The sequence below is a fragment of the Ahaetulla prasina genome, chromosome 2, assembly GCF_028640845.1.
Source record: "Ahaetulla prasina isolate Xishuangbanna chromosome 2, ASM2864084v1, whole genome shotgun sequence".
Classification (NCBI taxonomy): Eukaryota; Metazoa; Chordata; class Lepidosauria; order Squamata; family Colubridae; genus Ahaetulla; species Ahaetulla prasina.
The window spans coordinates 252,606,817-252,628,572 of record NC_080540.1 but is presented as its reverse complement, the minus strand read 5'-3'; the positions used below and the strand labels follow the sequence as shown (position 1 = coordinate 252,628,572).

Genomic DNA, 21,756 nt, shown 5'->3' with positions numbered 1-21,756 from the left:
GTGAATTTCAGATGCAGCCTTTAGATTTTTATATCAGACTTCACCCCTTGCAATGGTGTGGATAATTGTTGTACTTTATTCCATTTGCACAGTATAACTCACATTTTATGTATTTTGCATAAATTTCTACCATATGCTTAACATTCACATGTTTATGAAAATAACAAATGAGGCGAATGTAGTTTCTTGGTGTTAGAAAGAAATCTTACCAGGATTATTTCAGACGTAAAGAACACAAGCAGTTGCTTGAATCAAAGATGAAGTTTATTGCAAGGTCCTAATACACAAAAATAACTGTTGGAGGCAGCCCTGGTTAGGTATTTCTCAAAAGCCCCTTATATAGGAAAATCCTAACATTTTCCTTTGAAAACGTGCAAAACCACCCCCTGCAGGAATTCTAAGAAAATGCACTTAGCCAGCTGAGAACAGGCCCTTATGCAGTCAGGCAACCTGCTGAGTTGTGGGTTCTGCTTATTTAGCATTTGTCAATTAAAAAGAGTCATCTCTTTGGGGCAGGTACCCTTTTTCTTAGTTGATCAAAGAGATTTAAGTTTCAGACTGGGAACAATGTTCACCCAATTGTAGTTTCAGACAAGGAGGAGTGTTCACCCAATTACATTGGCATTTTCTATTGCATTTTGATCTTTGTCTAGAGCCTATTCTGATTTGTGATTTTGAACCTTTTATCTTTGATTTCAGCAGGAAGACTCTATAGTGGGAGGACTTTGACTGCCTTTCCACATTGGCTGTCTCACAACTCAGACATTCCTAAAAGACATACACCTTCTCAAGCACACTTGCAGGTTTAGAATCACCTTCTCCAAGGACAGATCTTGTTTATCATGTCGAAATAGATTTTTCTCCACCTCACTTTCTCTGGGAGATAAAATTCCTTTTAAAATGTCTCAGAAGTTACTCTATGGAGGCTGGAAAACAAATGGAGTACGCCATCTCCACAAACAACCTCTGATACACAGCTAGAATCTTCAGGAATCTATAAAAATGTCTAAATAAATTGAGAAGTTATATAGAAAGAACAGTCACCAACTGATTTAAGGGGGAAAATATGTCTTCAGAATGAAGCTCATCCTCCCCCCCATATTTAAATAATTGCAGTATTCATTAAAAGCATAACACAAAAAAGATACAGATAAAAGTTTAAGCATGCTTCTTGAAAAAGAGACTCTCTTAAGCAGATCTATTTTGAATATTTTAGGAAATCCCATGTGAAAAACAGAAATAGGTTGTTAAATAAAAAATTACACCCGTATTATGCAGAACCAAATTGGCCAACATTCTCGAAAATATTTGCCATAATAACTTATAATTTTTGTTGTTTTAATTTTAAAACTGTTATGTTAAACTATCATTCCAAAATCTCTTTCTTGCAGCTTAGTTGCTAACCACATTTGAAAGCTTTTAACTAGTACTAAAAATTACTTGCATTTCATACAGAAATATTTCACTTTGCCTTCTTAAGTTCTATTTTATTTAGTTACATTTATAATTTTTGTCATATTGTTGAATTTGTAGAATTATGCTTTTTTTCTTCATGAGTTTAGACCATGTATTTGATGGCTGTTATCTTGTTTTACTGACAAGGTTTTTATCATTTGCAGCACCAGAAATTCTACGAGGGTGTGCTTATGGCTCAGAAGTGGACATGTGGTCCATAGGAATAATCACCTATATCCTGTAAGTTTAGAAGACATAAGTATTGAACAGGTGGTTATTTCATTATTTTCTAATAATCAGCATTTATTTACTGTATCAACAACTAAATAATTTGCCTTGCTCTGTTTTTAATGATTTGAAGCTTGAAGGTCCAACAATTATTCAAAAGAAAAAAAAAGGTTTTAAAATATGCATTAGTTTCAATTTGTTAAATTACAAGTCTTGGGGCATTATTTTCCTTTATCTTTATGGTAGCCTGTAGTTGCATTTGAGACAGTGGTTCTCCCTACACTGGGATTCATGAATGAGTTCGGATTTAAATCTAGGTTGCACCTGTGCCTCTTAAGAACTCTTCATAAAGCAAGATAGTTCCCCTCCCTTCACTCTCACCGCTCCAAAATGGATATAAGAAAGAGACATGAAAATTCAAAATAGATGGATGTCTATCTAGAGTGTAACAGTGTGAGAAAAAAGTCCCAAGATGGAGAATGTGAGCTGAGTGGAGAGTCATTATTAGATGATGTTGATATGAAATTGTATTTAATATCGCTTTACCATGCTTTGAAAACATAAAGGACACACCAATGTTTTGCTTCTCAAAACTTCCTTGCTTTTCTACACCTTGCTTCTTCCTTTAAAAATGGCCATTGGTAATCATTTTTTGGATGAACTGAGGGGAAGAAGGCCATGATGTATTGCTCAGTTAAGCAGGAGATGTAGAATAAGAACTGGTGTGAGCAGAAGTCTAATTAGATGAGTGTTGTACGGTAAATGAGCATCTCGTGGCCTTCTTCTTCACGAGCCTTTCCATGCAGAAGAGTCTTCTCAAGCTCTTCTTCAAGACCTACAACCATCAACTTGCAGCTGATTACCAAGCAAGAAAAGGGCCTTTTCAAGAAGTTGTAAGCTGAAATATTTTTCCTTTTTTTCTGGAAGGTTTTCCTAGCCTGGTGTTTTGTCAATGTTATGTCTTTATTTTTATTTTACATACACACATGCATATCTAATTTTTCTCTTATCATATCTATGTATGTATGTACATATGTAGATGACAAAGAAAAGAAAGAGGAAGTAATGTCAAATTCTGAAAACTGCAAAAATAAAAATTGCTATTTAAATTAATTTAGCTCTTAATACAGGAAACCAACAAATATGTGCACAGCCATTAACATATTTTACCTATTTAGTAAATGATAGGTGGTGCCTTGCAGATTTTCAGCTGACAACATAAACATAGTTTTTTTAAAATCTAAATTCCCTTAAAATATAATTTACTCTTCCAATATATTTTTGTAAATATTAATACAAAATCAAGTTTCCACCACCTATGTGCATGTAATTGGTTCCCTAGATGAAGACCTTGCATTATTATTTTTGTATAAACATGGACAAAGACCAAATTAAATTGCAATCTTTATTTTCAAGTCATTTTTCATACCCATCAATATAATTTTGAAGCTTGCTTCTGTCTTTTAAGGCATTACCTATCCCAGTCAAATTTGGGTCATGTTATTTAATAAGCATTTCTTCTACTTCGTCCAAGTGATTAATTAAAATATTGAAGAATACAAAGCCCTGAATGTACTCTACTCAATACTTCCATCCAGTTTGCTGAAGAATCGTTATTGAGCCCTCTTTGAGTTCAATTTTTAAACTAGCTATTTACTTAATAATAATGCCATTCAACCCACGTCATGGAAAATTTGTCAAACGTTTTGCTGAAATCAAGATGTATGTCTGCAGCATTCCCACATTCTACTAAGAATATATCCCAATCAAAATGAAATAAAGTAACCAGTGCAAATGTTATTCTTGGGAAAGCCATGCTGACTCCTAAGTAATACTGCATTGTTTTCAAGTTTTTTTGCAAATTAATTTGTGATCTTCTCTAGAACATTCAAAAGTAACAATATCAGACTAGCTAATTTATAGTTTCCTAAGCTGCCTGCCTGCCTTCTTTCCTTCCTTCCTTCCTTCCATAGGGAAAGCATTTGCCCTTTTTCAGTCATCAACATTTCAAATGTTTTCTATGAGCAATTTATTTAGCCCAGATAATTTTAATTTATTCAGATTAAAGAACTATTCCCTAATCATGTTTATATGATAAATGATTATTTAATCTGAATCAGCAGCTCATTTTGTTTTTGTTAGAAACCTTCACCAATCTCAATTCAGCTTTCCTGAAACCATCCACAGCTTTCTGTGTGTACTACTGCTGAATTGTCTTTCCTTGTTCCTATCTTCTATACTTTATGTTGCCTTTTTTGTTTTCAAACTTTCATCTCATTTAGCAAGAATAGCTGTTTTACTGCTCACTATATTTTTCCTCAATAAGAAAAATAGTTGTAATTATGCTCCTAGTATTTTCTTTTTTAGGAAATTACCCATCTTAAGTTTTTTTTCCTCTCTGGAGTTTTATTATGCTAACTTTAATAACTTCTGCTTTCTTGAAATCTATGTTCAACTTCACTGTTTTTCTTAAAATCGTGAATTTTACCCTTGTATAGACCAAATAGCTCAAATCAGGATCTTCAATGGTTGTTTGTGAACCAAAGTATTACTGCATTCCATTTTTTTTCATATAAAATTTATGTTTTTACAACCATACATTTCCGAAAGTATCCGTCAGAAAAAATATATTTATATTTTAATTCCATCTAAAGCCCAATATGAGATTTTAAAGATACATATGTATTCTATTATAGAAGTCTATTGCTAACTGTTCATATTGAAGAAATCTATTAACATTTCTGTTATCACAATGTATTATTTTTAATCTCCAAGATAATGCACAATACTTCACTATTTGGATACTCATTTTCAGGGTATAAATACAGTTTTTTACAAGGAAGTTAAGGCTGACCTTCATCAAGAGGGACGGGATGACCCCTTACAGGGACGGGCTGAGGAGTTTAACGGTTATCTATACGATAAAATCGTTCAGCTTCGGGATAGTTTGGACCAAGATTGCGATGATCCAGCTGAGATGACAGAGACACGTCTTGTTGAGGTTATTTGGGATGAGTTTGAGTCTGTGGCTCCCGAGGACATGGACAGGTTGCTGGGGAGGTTACATGCAACTACATGTTTACTGGACCCGTGCCCTTCCTGGTTAGTGCTGGCTGCTCAGGAAGTGACACGAGGCTGGCTCCAGGAGATTATAAATGCTTCTTTGATGGAAGGGGTTTTCCCCGCCGCCTTGAAAGAGGCGGTGGTGAGACCTCTCCTCAAGAAGCCTTCCCTGGACCCAGCTATTTTGGGTAATTACCGTCCAGTCTCCAACCTTCGCTTTGTGGCGAAGGTTGTAGAAATGTGGTTGTATGGCAGCTCCCCGGCACCTGGAGGAAACTGTCTATCTAGACCCGTTCCAGTCTGGCTTCCGACCGGTTATAGCACGGAGACGGCTTTGGTCGCGTTGGTGGATGACCTCTGGAGGGCCAGGGACAGGGTTGTTCCTCTGCCTTGGTCCTATTAGATCTCTCAGCGGCCTTGATACCATCGACCATGGTATCCTGCTGCGCCGGTTGGAGGGATTGGGAGTGGGGGACACCGTTTATCGGTGGTTCTCCTCCTATCTCTCTGACCGGTCGCAGACGGTGTTGACAGGGGGGCAGAGGTCGTCCTCGAGGCGCCTCACTTGTGGGGTGCCTCGGGGTCGATTCTCTCGCCTACCCTGTTCAACATCTATATGAAGCCGCTGGGTGAGGTCATCAGTGGTTTCGGGGTGAGTTATCATCTGTACGCTGATGATACTCAGCTGTACTTTTCCACCCCGGACCACCCCAACGAAGCGGTCGAATGCTGTCCCGGTGCCTGGAAGCTGTACGGGTCTGGATGGGGAGAAACAGACTCAAGCTCAATCCCTCCAAGACAGAGTGGCTGTGGATGCCGGCATCCTGGTACAGTCATCCGCAGCTGACTGTTGGGGGTGAGTTAGTGGCCCCAAAGGAGGTGGTTCGCAACTTGGGCGTCCTCCTGGATGGACGGCTGTCTTTGATGAACACCTGGCGGCCGTCGCCAGGAGGGCCTTTACCAAGTTCGCTTGGTTCGCCAGTTCGTCCCTTCCTTGACCGGGATGCCTTATGCACGGTCACTCACACTCTGGTTACGTCTAGGCTGGATTATTGCAATGCTCTCTATATGGGGATGCCCTTGAGGTGCACCGGAGGCTGCAGTTAGTCCAGAATGCGGCTGCGCGAGTAGTAACGGGAGCCGCTCGTGGCTCCCACGTGACATCGCTGCTCCGTAGCTTGCACTGGCTTCCTGTGGTCTTCGGTGCGCTTCAAGATTTTGGTAACTATCTTTAAAGCGCTCCATGGCTTAGGACCCGGTACTTACGAGACCGCCTGCTGTTACCTTTGCCTCCCACCGACCAGACGCCTCACAGAGAGGGTCTTCTCAGGGTGCCGTCCGCCAAACAGTGTCGGCTGGCGGCCCCAGGAGTAGGGCCTTCTGTGGGGCAGTGACGCTCTGGAACGAACTTCCCCCTGGCCTGCGTCAAGTGCCTGATCTTCGGACCTTCCGTCGTGAGCTCAAAACATATTTATTTATTAAAGCGGGACTGGCATAATTTGTGTTGAATTTTAAATTGGGTATTTTTAATATTTTAAAATTTTTAAATCTAAATTTTAATAATCAGCCTTTAAAATTTGCTCTTTTTAGATGTTGTTTTAAATTGTATATATTTTGGTTTTATTCTGGCTGTACACCGCCCTGAGTCCTTCGGGAGAAGGGCGGTATAAAAATTTAATAAAATAAATAAATAAATAAATATATCATTCTATCTCACCAGATTTATACATTTCTCTCTCTTTTGCATGTAGACTTTGTGGCTTTGAACCATTCTATGATGAAAGAGGAGATCAGTATATGTTCAAGAGGATTCTGAACTGTGAATATGATTTTGTTTCTCCCTGGTGGGATGATGTATCTCTGAATGCCAAGGATTTGGTAAGTTCAGAAAATTTTTACAACTTTTGAGTGGTGAAGTCACCTGCCTTTCAATTCCTTTTAATATTGATGTAATTGAACATACAGCATTTATGTCATACTGTCTACATAGTGAAGGGAGGAGGCACAAACCATTGCATAACCAAGCAAAGTTTGTAACCATTCCAGTAAATAAGGGAGAGTAAAAAATTCTTCTCTGCTTCTTGCTTCTCAATAAGACTTTTATTCACACACAGAATTTACAGAATATTACAGGAAAAGACTGTGTGACATTTGCTTTCATCTGGAGCACTCCTGTATTTTCCCCACTATTTTTTTCTGCCATTGATTAATGAGGGAAAGATGGACAAATGGCCAAACAGCTGTCTAGTCCAGGGGTCTCCAACCTTGGTCCCTTTAAGACTTGTGGACTTCAACTCCCAGAGTTCCTCAGCCAGCTTTGCTGGCTGAGGGACTCTGGGAGTTGAAGTCCAAAAGTCTTAAAGGGACCAAGGTTGGAGACCCTTGGTCTAGTCTACATAATTTCCTTTCTATTGCTTGTCCTGGGTAGGATTTTAAAAGAAGCCTTGAAAGAGGGCAAAGAAAGAAGCATGATTTCTTCATCATGCTTCAATTTCAGAGCATGCACCGATAGCTTTGCTATCTTGAATATCTGTATTGCAAAATGCCATCCATTATTATGATTATAAATTAGCAGCCATAATGCATACAGAAACATAAAGGGTAGATGGATAATATCTGCAGTGGAAAAAATGGATCTCATATCAGAAATGGGTTTCAGCAGGTTCTGATCAGTTCTGGAGAACCGGTAGTGGAAATTTTGAGTAGTTGGGAGAACCGGTAGTAAAAATTCTGACTGGCCCCACCCCCATCTATTCTCTGCCTTCCAAATCCCAGCTGATCAGGAGGAAATGGGGATTTTGCAGTAACTTTCCCCTGGATTGGGGAGGGAATGGAGATTTTACAGTATCCTTCCCCTGTCATGCCCACCAAGCCACGCCCACAGAACCGGTAGTAAAAAAAATTGAAACCCACCACTGTCTCATATATTTTTCAGCACTGACAACTTTGAGGTTTTTAAAATGACATCATAATGTTTTGATTTGACATACCATCCCAATTACCTCTGGTGGGGAAGGAAGTTGAAAGTTGAAATTCTACTTCAGCTTTTCCAGTTTATTGTAGCTAGAACTAACAGCTCGGTCATTTGTCAGAAAGATATTGATACATGAGATCTGCTGGATACATCAGTCCTTAGATTAGAACCTATAGAAGCAATAAAATAAATACTCAAGGAATTAAATGGTTTTTGTTAACCTTATATTTTTCATATTATGCAGGTTAGGAAGCTAATAGTGCTTGACCCCAAAAAACGCCTTACCACTTTCCAAGCTTTACAGCATCCTTGGGTCACAGGAAAGGCAGCCAATTTTATTCATATGGATACAGCTCAAAAGAAACTCCAAGAATTCAATGCTCGCCGTAAACTGAAGGTATATACCCGGAGGGAGAAAAAGGTTTTAAATAGTTTTTTTTTTTTAAAAAATGACAAACACTGAAAGTTTTTATTTTTGTAAACATATCGTAATATTGACTGCAGCATATACATATTCCAGAAACTGAAACTGCCCAATTACATTGAGATGAATCCAACATTAACCATACTTGGATAAAAGGTTCTGGCTGCAGAAGGCTTCTAAGCTATTAGGACATTTCTGCTATTGGAATGCATATTGAGGCAATTAACTCCCTTTTACAGAAAATATGTTCTACAAGTTTAGAAAATATTACAGAATGATGAGGGAAGGTGTTATAAAGAGAGGGAAATTTTTGATAGACGTATATCTATTTTCATCAGAAAACCATTTTGCTCTGTTCGGGAGGTACTCCCACTGACCAAATGTAATGCTATATCTAGTTAATTGTTTAAACTAAAAGTAAATGTGAACCCTGTAGAGGGAAGATCATCAGTATGGCTGCTGCCAGCATGTTCACATGACACTTATTCATGTTTAATGTCAAATGTTACACAGCTAATAGCTTGCATATATTCACTGACTTTGTGTAGTTGACTGAAATATAAGTGCTTACAATTCTGATAAGTTCGATGTTTAAATTTATACCATATAGCAATAGCACTTAGATTTATATACTGCTGTCATAGTGCTTTATAGCCCTCTCTAAGCAGTTTATAAAGTCGGCATATTGCCTCCAACAATCTGTGTCCTCATTTTTACCAACCTCAGAAGGATGGAAGGCTGAGTCAACTTTGAACCGGTGAGAATCAAACTGATGGCAGTTGGCAGATTTAGGCTGCAGTACTGAATTCTAACCACTGCACTCCCATGGCTAATAGCTTATAGCTATTATCATTATAAAGAAAATATATTCATGTTTCATGATACCTTACATTGATTGTTTTTATAATGGCCAGAAGTATCATCTAGTGTTTGGATAATAGACTTACAAGTGTTAGTGTAAACCAGCCACAGATGGCTAGTTTGAAAATTGTTCCAGGCATTTGCAGTAGGGTCTGTGGGCATGCACAGGGTATTTTCATTAATGCATCTCCTGATTAGCCAAATATGTTGAATGTGAAAGCAACTGAGTTCAATGTTTGACAACAGATCTTTGTAAAAAGCAGTATTTTTTTCTAGAAACATTTTTAGTATTTTTCTGTCATCTTGGCTATCTTCTTGAAGATTAAGGTGTAATCAATACTTTGGGACACATATTTTGGAAGATACAGTCCAAGAACTCATCTTAATTAATTTAAAGTAGTGATATAAACAGTGGGTTATATTTTAAGAAATATGTGTATTAATTTCCTAATATCAAGATAGAAAAGAGGGGTAATGCTAGTCTGTATTAGTCTAACTTTTTATTTTGACAATTAAATTTTTTTTTATTGCAGTCATAGTATTTTCTGAACCAGCTCAGAACTGGTAGTGGGATAGTGTTATTGTAGCTCTCTTTTGTCCAGTGTCAGTGCCAGTAGGTACCTGGTCAGGAGAAAAAGGTTTAACCCCATAGCCTCTGCTTTGTGCTTTATGGCTCCATCTTCTCCCAATATTTGTTTTACCTCTATTTCCTTTCTATTCTGCATTAGTTAGACTATATCTAAAATATTAGGTCCAATTCTACGTGCCATATTTTAGGAATTTGATAAACAGGAGCATGTCCTAAAGAAAACAGTTAAGAGACTTGGAAGGAAACATTTACAAGGAATGATTAAAGGTGCTGGATATATTTAGTCTGGAGGAGACAGCAGAGAAACATAATAACTTTCTTCAAATACTTGAAGAGCACTCATATTAAAAATGGGGCTGATTTGTTCAAAATTGTTCCAGAAGACAGCTCAAGGATCAATGGTCCTAAATTACAAGGATTCCCATTTCAACAGACTTCCTTGGGAGAAAGTGAATTTGTCTTCACTGCAGATGTTTAAACAGAGATTAGATGCTTTCTATTAGGAACGCTGTATTAATGGATTCCTGACTCAGCCTAAGGGATACACTTGATTATTTCCATCAATTTTTCCATTCTATAAGTCTGTGAAATTGTTTCATTGTAATATATAGTGGAATATAGAAAGTTTCTGCTCAGGCAGAATTAAAGGTTGGGGAAAACCCTTTTTATGATCTCAGTAAATGCACAATGGAAAATAAAATTAAGGTGGAGGGGAGGTTTTTTCCCAATGGTACCTCAGTAAGGATAGGCTTGAAAGTATAATGCACTGGGTCATATTAGAGATGTCAAAGGAGGCCAGATTACTTTGCAAACTGCCCCAAATGCCCTAAATTACACCCATTCTGCACAATTTAGTTTAAAGTGGAGAGACAGTAAGAATTGCCCACAAATCACCTGTTCTGATTACAGTAAGCTATAAAAGTTTTGAGTTATGAGCTAATTGTCACTTATTTCTCTATCCTTATGCCCTATAGATATATTGAGACTCATTCCCTAAATGGTATAATTCTTTTGGGATTCTGGGAGATAAAAGTCCTAACGTATTATAATAAAGGAGCCCTGGTGGTGCAGTGGTTAATTGCAGTATTGGCAAACTCTGCTCACAGTCTGGAGGTTGATCCTGACAGGGCTCAAGTTTGACTCAGCCTTCCAAGCTCGGTAAAATGAAGATCCAGATTGTTGGGGGCAATATACAAATATGCTTTACAATATGCTTATATTGTAAACCACCTAGAGAATGCTGCAAAGTGCTATGGGGTAGTATCAGGGGTGAAATGCTCCCAGTTTGGACCAGACCGGGTGATCCGGTAGCGATGGGAGCAGGTAGTTCGGAGAACTGGTAGCAAAAATCCCTGCCCCCCCCCTCACTGCCCATGCCTCGCTGTTCCTCTTCTCTGTCCCTGAAGCGCTCGGTGGTGATATAGCTGCAAACGGCCTTAAAGGACTGCCGCGGCACTTCAAAGAGCCACACTACAGCTGATCAGCGCTGTAGGTAGCTAGTAGACTGGTGCCTCTATTTTTAAAGAAGGTAGACCGGTGCCTGCCAAAAAAAGGCACTTGGTAGACTGGTGCCTCTCAGTAAAAGGCAATTGGTAGACCAGTGCCTCTATTTTTAAAGAAGGTAGACTGGTGCCTCAGTAAAAGGCAATTGGTAGATGGGGCCTCTATTTTTAAAGAAGGTAGTGCCTTTCAGTAAAACGTATTTGGTAGACTGAAGCTTCTATTTTTAAAGAAAGTAGACCGGTGCCTCCCAAGTTTTGTATACTTTATTATTTTTATTATTTTTATTATTGACCATGCCCAGTCAGTCACCTGACCACCAAGCCACACCCACCAATTAAGCCATGCCCACAACCGGTAGGGAAAATTTTTAGATTTCACCCTTGGGTAGTATGTAAATCTAAATGCTCTTGCCCTTGCTATAAGAGGAGGACATACAAGGATAGAGAAGTCTGCTTTAATCCCATCAGGATTATTTTATTATGATGTCATTGGAAAACTATGCATGTATTGTACTATTTGTAGTTTTTGGAATAACTTTTTGGTTTGCTTTTTTTTTTTTTTTTCATTTTTCTGGCTGTATATTTTAGTCTTATTTATATCAGTTTGCTTAGTGGAGACAATGTGCAAGAAAATGCATGCTTTCTCCTGGTGCATTTTAAATAACTTTACTCAAATGCGCACGTGCATATCTGCCTATACCATTCCCTTATGTATACGTTTTGTGCTTTGTACCTGCATTTTCTTAAGATTTTTAAAGAACAGCATTACTGAATTCTTCTATATAAGTACAGCAAGTGTGAATAAAATTCATTGTTTTGTTAAACGATGTCAGTTAATAAAGTTTGGGCATAATTTATTTACAGTGTAAACCTAGACTTTATCACGTATTACATATGAGAAAACCTGTGATGTAGCTTCCTTAAGGCTATACCATAATTTTTTAATATATATATATGAATGAACTACCTTACATCCAGTGCAGCCAAGAATGTTGAAAAATAGGATTTCTCTTTTGTCTTAAAAAAAATCAGGCTGCCGTGAAAGCTGTTGTTGCATCAAGTCGTCTTGGAAGTGCAAGCTACCATAGCACCCATGACAGCAATAAGCTCAATGAAAACCAGCGTGTAAGCTCAGAAGATGATACAGAAGAAAAAGAGACAGCAGTATGCCACATAACTCAGGGAATGGACATTCAGGAACAAGGATCTGAAGGAGGAGAGCCCTAAACCTTGCAATGTCTTCTTTTAGCAAAGACCGCCCATTTCATGCACCAGTCAATTTACCATTCAGCAAGAATGAATTATGGATGACTTTGCTTTCAGGTGTAAAGTCCAACTGTAGCTGGTGACCTGAACTTTAATGCATGTGATTGCTTCTGAAAAACAGTAAAGTCTTTTATTGGCATGCTGTGGATAAAGTGCTGTTTACAGTAATGCCAACAGGTGAATTGGAGAATAGGAAGTATGCGCACATCTTATGAGCAACACAAATAAATAATGTAGAAGGTTTAAAAGATAATATATAAAATGCAGGATGGTTATTGTTGACACAAGAAAGGCATTCTCTAGCAATCATGACATTTTTCCAGTATGTTTCCTTTCAAATTTGTAATTATCCAGTAGGCACAAGGATTCACAAGTGGGTTTTTTTAAAGCCTATGAAAGAGTTTTATTTATCAATGATATAAAAATTATTTATGATGGAACATTTAAGAGATTTATAAGCAAAACCATGTTTGTTCCTTTGAAAAATTGAGAAGTGATTGGGATGACTAAAAGATCTTGATGCTGATGTTAAGAATGCCTTACCTCTGTTGGTAACCATTTCTGTATAGTCTTAATTTATAGCTGTCATTTGGCATTTCAGAATTAAATATTCCTTTGCCAGAACCAAATTCCTGTAAGAGTTGTACACAAACCAAGAGGGTGAAGAACAGATGCTGCACAAAACTTAGAATCAGTCATCATTATGAAATTGTGCCCTTGTTTATAGAAAATAATTTATAGCTGTCATTTGGCATTTCAGAATTAAATATTCCTTTGCCAGAACCAAATTCCTGTAAGAGTTGTACACAAACCAAGAGGGTGAAGAACAGATGCTGCAGAAAACTTAGAATCAGTCATCATTATGAAATTGTGCCCTTGTTTATAGAAAATTGGGAATATTGATCTGAAATTTTAGAATTATACTACAAGAAGGATATATGGTATCCAGAAGGAGCGTACACAACATACTGTAGAAATACTTATATAATAGGTGATACAGGGAGTTTCTGCAGTCAGAGGATGCATGAATGGGGTGCCTTGTCAGTATACAATCTTTACTAAATATAGTTTATGTGAGTTGAACTATCAGCAGAATGGCTTTTGAACAACAAACTTTTCTTTGTAATTCTAACGTCAGAATTCCTGAATACAAAAAATTTACAAAGAAAGAGGTGACAGTTACCCTAACAGCCCAGTTCTATATATTTCTACTTAGAAATAAGTGCTAAAGAGTTAGTAGTATATATTCCGTGATAACTGAGTATAGTTTTAGAATGTCAACCTCCCAGAAACTAATTAAGAGTATAATTACAGTCTCATTTGCTTTTTGGTACACGCACAATAACATAATGTTCAATAATTTTTTCTTTTCTTAATTATGCTTTCAGCAGCATTGTCCATCAGCGGAACTACAATTATTAGTAAACCAAGAGCATGTTCTGAAGCAAAGGGAATGCATTCTTTTCACTTTTTATTATATTAAAATGAAGGGTAAATGAACATTATTTGTGTAAGGCTAGGTATGATAGAATCATGGTTTAGTACAAAATAGCGTATAAAGTTGTTTCTGCAGTAAATATTATATATGCTTTTCTAAAATATACAATGTTATTCTGAATGCATGAATAAGAACATGAGAAATATTTGTTTCACACAAGGAATAATTGGAGCAAGCACAAGGAATCATTGCAAGATCTTATTCTTGTGAGTTGAAAAAGGTGACTTAATAGCTGTATTGACAAGTACATTTCTTGTCTGGAGTAAATGATTTAGACAGTAAATTAATAACAACTATAATAAACCTCCAGCAATATCTAAAGCACTTCATATATATGAAGAAGTATGTGTACACACACACACGCACACACACTTTTGGTGAAACTGCATTCTCTGAACTCAAAATAATCCCCTCTTTCACATGCTAAATGATATATACAAATTCCCTAGGCCTGTGGAAATCCGTGTAGATATTCAAACCATCAGATCATAGCTTCTAGGTGTAATTAAATGCATGCCCCACTGAAATGAATCAATGAATTACTTTTGTAGTTTTCGCCATGGTTTGCATTGATGGTTTAGATAGCATGAATATAAGGTTATTGCTTTCACGAATTTGCTTTCATTGATTTTGCTATATGAATGTATCTGTGTATTTTAGTCCTAGCAAGTGTGGAAACACAGGGTATAAGTGGTAATTTATTTGTTTTTATAAGATTATGCTGCACATTTTCCACTGAGATTCTACTATAAAATTAATATGTGATGAAACATACAAATAGACCTCATTTAGCAATTGTTCTCAGTTACAACAGTAAGGAAAATAATTTTATGACCAGTTCTTGCATTTACGATCTTCGCAGATCTGTAAAGCAGAGGAAAGCTGAAGTAAGATGATAACCTCAGTTTCATTTAGCACCTCCTTCACTTAACTACTGAGTTGCCAATCCCAATTGTGGTCACTAAATAATTACATTACATTTAAAATTGTCTATAAAATGCCAGCATTTTAGTACCAAGGAATCTAAGTTAGGTGCTACTGAGACAAGTCCAACTCCAGTTCACTTTTTAGTAAAAATTCATCAGTCTCCTTGAGCCCATCTAATCAACTTTATTGTCTTCATCCTGATCAAGTACCATGTTTTTCCTAACCTTTTTCCCTCTTGTATCACATGCTCAGAATACAATAGGTGAATTTTTGTTTGTTGTCTTAAGGGAACAATCAGCCTTCATTTGGAACAGGAATGGTCGATGTTTTAGTAACATTCCCAAATTTTTAAACTCAAAAGGACTGTACCTCAATTTTTCTCAATATTCGGAGTTATACAAGGCCACTGAAAAGACCAGTATTTAAACTATTCTGTTTAATTTTTCATTTCTTCCTATAACTTATATCTTCCTAAAAATAATCCTCCTTTTTTCCTTTCCAGCACATTGTCTATTTTTATCTAGAGCAGTGTTTCTTAAACTGTTTTTCACCTCAAAGTACTCCTTCCCACTTTTAAAAAATTATGGAGGGTTCAAAAGTTTTTGTTTGTGTGGGATGTTTATCATTATTTAGGATACTAAAAATTAAAATTGAGCATTTGTTATCGCAACCGTAAGATTGTTTGATGGGATTTTAATATTGGATTATTTTTCAACATAGCCTGATAAATATTTTGCAGACCCAAGAGGGTCTTGAGGTACCCCTAAGGGTCCTAGGATCACCCTTTAAGAAACACTGATCTAGAGTAATATTTATTTCAAGCCTTCACTTCTTCATTGTCATGCAGATAGATATTATTTTGGTTGTCTTAATAGTTAATATTCATCTTTAATTTTTTTTCCATTTTAACATGCACAATAATTATAATTATAATTCTTTGATTGATACAATGGTGTCGTAAGAATTTTTCAAAATTAGTATTTTAGAAATATTAGAAATAATAGAAATTAGTATTTTAATTTCCAGAGCTGATTTCAACCTTAAAATCCTGGAAACTGCCGTTCTTAAAACATATTGGTTGTATAAACTAAATGCAAGGGAAAATATATATCCTTTTGTTGCTCATTTTCCTATACCAAATCACTCTGTTTCACCAAATTTAAAAAAGCTTCTTGATCATACTTACAGTTTCTTGAAAAAACAATCAGGTATTCTGGCACACCATTAGCCTTAACACCTTCTACATTCTGTATGATTTACATAGTGAAAGGCTTTCCTCTACTCAATGAAGCAAAGATATATTTCTTCTATTTTTTGCCCTTCATTGTCTATTTTATATTTGTTCCCCTGTCCCCCTGCTTTTCTGCAAACCTGCCTTAGTAATTTGGCATTTCTGTCTCCCTGTACAGCTTTATTCTTTAGCTCAGAGGTTCCCAATCTTTTTCGCCCGCGGCTCCCCCGGAAATCCGACCTGCAACTGGAAATCGACCTGCAAGAAATGGCGCATCAGCGCGGACAGCGCAGATATTCATGGCGCCCCCATGACGATAGCGCGGCTCCCTGGGGAGCCGCGGCTCACAGTTTGGGAATCACTGCTTTAGCTGATACAGCAGATAGCTGGCATATAAGTCTGACATCTGTTTCCTGATCTGCATATTTCAATTTCAAGTAGAATTCTTGAATATATTCCCACTACAAGAGATTCTGTCATTCTATATTCCTGCCCTAGTTTCAGTAGTTTCTCCATCTTTCCTTTAAGCACACTTGCCTCCATTTTCTACCTTCTGCAACTGCCATTGTTGAAAATTTTCTTATAATTTCTTTGATCTTATAAGAAAGAACTCTTATTTTTCTTTTATTTCCGTTTGTTGGCACTTCTGAATAATATTCTCATTTTTCAATTGTCCCTTGTCCTTTTTCATTTAATTTTGTTATCCTATGTTTAATTATTATATATCCTCCTTGCTGACCAAGATCTTAATTCCCTGTCTTTGTTTTTTCACTATCGATTGCTTGTTCTGCAAAGTAGTTAAATCTTTTCTTCTTTGAAATGCTGATTTTGCTTTTCCTGCTTGGATTTTTTACTATCTCTTATTACTGCCCATTGCTCCTTGGGTTCTCTTCTACATGAGTAAAGTGTTTGTTTGTTTGTTTGCTGCATTTTTATATTCTGGCTGCTCAGATGGTTCTTGAGTCTTATCTTGCTGTCTCACTACTTGTGAGACAGTTCCAATTAAGTTATGGTACAAACCACAGATCAAAAGATTGAATGCTTTCCTTCATTTTCATTAAATGATTTATTAAACAAAATATACATTTATAATGTAAGGTAAAGGTAAAGATTTCCCTCATACGTATGTGTTAGTCGTTCCCAACTCGAGGGGGTGGTGCTCATCTCCATTTCAAAACCGAAGAGCCAGCGCTGTCTGAAGATGTTTCCATAGTCATGTGGCCAGCATGATTAAACGCCAAAGGTGCACGGAATGCCGTTACCTTCCCACCAAAGGTGGTCCCTATTTTTCTACTTGCATTTTTACATTGCTTTCGAACTGCTAGGTTGGCAGAAGCTGGGGCAAGTAACGGGAGCTCACCCCATTACACGGCACTAGGGATTCGAACCGCTGAACTGCCGACCTTTCGATCAACAAGGTCAGTGTCTTAGCTACTGCGTCCCTCATTTATAATGTATTAAACCTAATATATACAACCAATCTACTTATGTGCCTAATAACCTATGTGGCTCTAAGTGAAAAGGATTTATGTCACTATTTAATAAACTAACAAATTTTCCCTTTTCCCTATGTTAACTGTCCAATTTTTCCAATAATAAAATATTATTGCCACAATTTTTTTAATTTAACCTTCACATTTGAAAACTAGGATTCTGGTCCTTTAACTTAGGGCTTTGTATCTTTTATGCTTAGCCCTGTATTATCCTTCAACCCCAGCCCCTACACCTTGGTGGGTGCCACTAAAATTTGAAGTAGTTTTGTAATTGTTGTGTTTTACTGAATTGCTTCTTTGGCTGTTTATACGACGCAGAAAACAATTACTTGTTGCTGGCTATAGCTGGTCTGCATCTTTGAAAGGCTTCTGAGGCTATAAGCTTTTTCAACTGGAGGTATTGGGTCTCTTTGCTCGCTCCAATTGTTTTAGCCTCACCACCTCAACACACAGCTGGCTGCTTTAACTCTCAAACACTCTTGCCTTTCTCTCTTCCACTGACAACCACACCCTGTGCCTTCAGTGTTCCTCTTTTATCTCCATGCAATACAGGAGTTGTCCTTACTCCCTTAAAGTCCCAGGGGAATAATCCATAAAAAAGGAAAACTCAGGTCAGAAGCTTTAAATTTTTCCTACCAAATTCCTTCTCCCTTTAACTGAAGGCTTCTTTACCTATTCAGCCTGTTATCTTTCTTAGCTGTTTGACAAGAGGCTTGGGATTCTCATGCCATAGCATGATATGTAGTCTGCTTGGATGTTGCTTTTTCCAGCTTGATACTGAATGGTAAACTTGTATGGTTGTAGGCTGTTCAGTGATGATTTGGAAATTTCATCCCCATAGAAAGACTTTAAGCTCCACCTCCTAGTGCCATCATAGTGCCAAGGCCTTTTTTTTTCCGATGGTGCTATATCTTTGCTGTTCTGGTGCCAGTTTCTCAGTCAATGACAGGGCGATCTCCATTACTGGTACATAGTTCTGTAATAGGGCTTCTCCTAGTCTTATTCTATTTGCATCAATGAATACTGTAAAGGGTCTATCAAAGTTGATTCTGTATAGAGCAGGCTTGCTGCATAGGGCACTTTCAAATTCTTAAAAACTTGTTCACATTTAAGAGTCCAATGCATTTTATTGGGTTTTGTCTTCCATGTAAGATCTATAAAAGCTTGGGCCCAGTTGTGAAATGGGAAATAATAGCCTACCAAACTTAAAAATGACTTTTCCTTTTTGGTTTGAGGTCAATCTTTTTCTTTAAGGTTGCTAACTTTTATATATTTTGTTTTCCTACTGTGTGTGTGTGTATCCCAAATACTAACCTATGTAAATCCCAATTGATATTTATAGCCATACCTTCTTTAAGCAAGTTACAACTTTTAAAAACTATTTTAAGTGTTTCTCCCAGATTTTGCTAGATATGACTATGTAATTAAATACACTCCACACTAACTACCTCGTCCTGTAAGTAAGTATTTTATTCATTAACTTTTGGAGGGTTTTGGGTACACCATGCAACCCAAAAGACATTTGTAACTTGATAAAGACCTTGAGGGATAGCAAGTACCATTTTTATAGATTTCTTTCCTAATGGAATCTGTCAATAACCCTTCATCAGTTCAAATTTTGAGAGATGTCTAGCTCTGTTAATTCATCTATACAATACATGGCAGAGGGTAACTGTCAAAGTTATCACTGTATATTTCTGGCTTTAGACATTTTGTGCCTAAATTTGCTAAATATGCCCCAAATTCTCTAATTCCTTGTAGATCATATAGGTACTGTCAAGTCTTAATTTGGTAACCTCATATTAAGCAACACACCTCCTTTAATTCTGTTGAAATCAATAACCTCTTGAGCAGAAAGTTCTATATATGCTCTTGAAATCTTTCCAATGGCAATATTGGACCACCTATTCCTAATTTGGCCACTTGTAACTCAATGTGTTTGAACAACACATTCAAACATTGTAAATAAGGATTCATTATCCTCTTCTTGGTTATTTAGGAATCTTAGATCCTTAAATACTTTGATCCCTTGTTTTGAATAAATGGTAAGGAAAGAGAGGGGGAATGACTGGAGGAATATGTGTTCCTTTCTAAAATGACAATTAACTCCCCAAATTCTGATCTCTCGACTCAGCCTTTTCTTTTCAGATCTTTTTGGTCGGTTTCTTCAAATTTTCTTCAAAGTCTCCCTCCATTTCCTCTCTTCTAAATAGGTAGATTTTTTCCTCCTCTTTTCTGAGTAATTGTCTTCTTTCTTCCTCCTGCTGCCTAAGTATTTCCCTCATAATTTCCACCCATGAATCTGGGGAAGATTGTTCACTCAAATGGGGTGGATCTGTCTTGGCCCTTATTCCTTTTCCTCTTCCATATTTAACTGTATAGGGAATACCTCTTTCATATCCTGGACTGCTGCGGTCTCTCTAGATTTAAATTCCCTCTAGGTCAGGTGTCAAACTTGCAGTGTCATGGAGGCATCTCGTGACATATCACGACTTCCCCCCTTCGCTAAACTGGCTGTGGGCATGGCCAGCGTGTGACGCATCCAGCCCTGCTCTGGGTCTTTCGCTTTATTTAGTATTTTGGTCTGATAGGGAATTTTACCCAATATTGGACCATCCCATGGAAACTGCTAATTGTGAAAGGCTTTATTTAATACTCTGTAATTTACTTTTGTTAGTTTTCACACATACATTATAACTGTTCATATTCCCCTTATCCTCACTAAAAAATTAATTTTTAATTTTTTAATTTTCTATTATATGTCAGTTTCATTCATTTCATTCTGATACTGTCCATTTGGTGACATCAGTTTATATAAACATGTTGCTTGAAGGAGTTGTTGAAGAGTAATATTCTTAGAACTGATCTATTTCTGCATTATTAAATTTATCTAATCCTTATTTTATATAATTCCAGATTCCACCATTTCTCCCAGTATTCCAAGCACTTATTAGCAGTAGCATGTCATTTCTTGATGTTGCATCTAGTACTTCTTGCAATTTACCATAAAATTCCATACAGGTTTTTTTTCCATTGCATCTCTAATAGGTACATACATTGATATAACATTGATATTTACTGGTTACCCATTAATGCCAATAAATATATATTGTTTTCCTTGCTTATGTTTCTCACATTCCATGGTCTAATTGCATATGTCTTGTAAAGCAAGAAATTCATTTTTTTCATGATAGTATTAATGACATTCTTTGCAGCTTTGATCCAGCTACATCAATGTTCTAGAACTAATTATGGAAGTTTTGTTCAATAACTAGAGAAGGATGTTCCAAATTGGGATTAAGATGGGGCCTCATACCTGTTTCCAACCATATTTGTATGATTCAGCAAAGTTATAGGACTTTTTGGCAAAAGTGTAGAACTGGCTTGCCATCAAATTCTTGGTCATCAGATTGATGGAGCTGGCACGATTGTCTTCATTATTGTTCTAGTAAGGAGACATGAGTCAAAAATGATGTATTTTATGTCTCTTGTGAGGAAACCACTAGTGATACATTGTGAGGATGTTGCAAAAGAAATAAGAGGATACATAGACATAATCAACAGGAAACCTGGTGGCTCATCTCGTGGCAGCTCAGTCCAGGATGGAAAAAGCCTAGGAAAAAGAAATTCATAACTTCCAGAGACTCCACCTTAATGAATGTAATGTTAAGAGGGCTGAAGCTTTCTATCACTGTTTCCAAGATATGGTGCTGTATCCCCCCCCATTTCTGCATTAAAACTCCTTATATAAATCTGTGAGATTATTTATTTCTTAATAATCCCTTGTTGTAAGGGGCTTGAAACTTTCCTTTTGAGTTCTCAGGAGCAGCAGCATCGTTTTTGCACCAGTCTTTATAGCTGAAAATGGAAGGAAAGAAGAGAGGGAGGGAGGCAGGGAGGGAGAAAGGGAGGGATTAGGACTGCAAAAGAGTGGCAGATACAAGAAGACTGGACCATTGATTGAGAGTGTATTGTCACTTTTTTTAAAACCTTGTTTTGCCTCTAAATATTACATCACCAAGTTGATCAATATGGGACTTAGTGGCACCCGGGTGGGCTAATCACTACATCCTCTAGAACAGGGGTCTCCAACCTTGGCAACTTTAAGACTTGTGGACTTCAACTTCCAGAATTCCTCAGCCAGCTCTGCTGTTTGCCAAGGTTGGAGACCCCTGCTCTAGAACAGGGATGTCAAACTTGTGTCCTCATGACAGTTTCGCATGACATATCAGGACTCTTTTCCCC

The 21,756-nt window shown here is 37.1% G+C and overlaps 1 protein-coding gene and 1 long non-coding RNA gene across 3 annotated transcripts in view; one reads left to right on the top strand and one right to left on the bottom strand.

Moving 5' to 3' along the window:
• The window catches only part of CAMK4 (calcium/calmodulin dependent protein kinase IV), a 72,484-nt gene extending 56,510 nt beyond the window's left edge, over window positions 1-15,974 (top strand). For both annotated transcript variants that reach the window (XM_058169456.1, XM_058169455.1), the window contains 4 exons: window positions 1,620-1,695; window positions 6,498-6,624; window positions 7,965-8,117; window positions 12,129-15,974. In XM_058169456.1, the coding sequence (XP_058025439.1) occupies window positions 1,620-1,695; window positions 6,498-6,624; window positions 7,965-8,117; window positions 12,129-12,323 (551 nt within the window). In that variant the 3' untranslated portion in view covers window positions 12,324-15,974. The remainder of the gene's footprint in view (window positions 1-1,619; window positions 1,696-6,497; window positions 6,625-7,964; window positions 8,118-12,128) is intronic.
• LOC131191384 (uncharacterized) lies at window positions 7,158-16,103 on the bottom strand. Its single transcript, XR_009153488.1, has 3 exons — window positions 15,974-16,103; window positions 8,006-8,111; window positions 7,158-7,890 (listed from the first exon to the last, which is right to left on the bottom strand). It is a non-coding gene; the product is annotated as an uncharacterized LOC131191384 (long non-coding RNA).
• Between the last annotated feature and the right edge of the window lie 5,653 nt (window positions 16,104-21,756).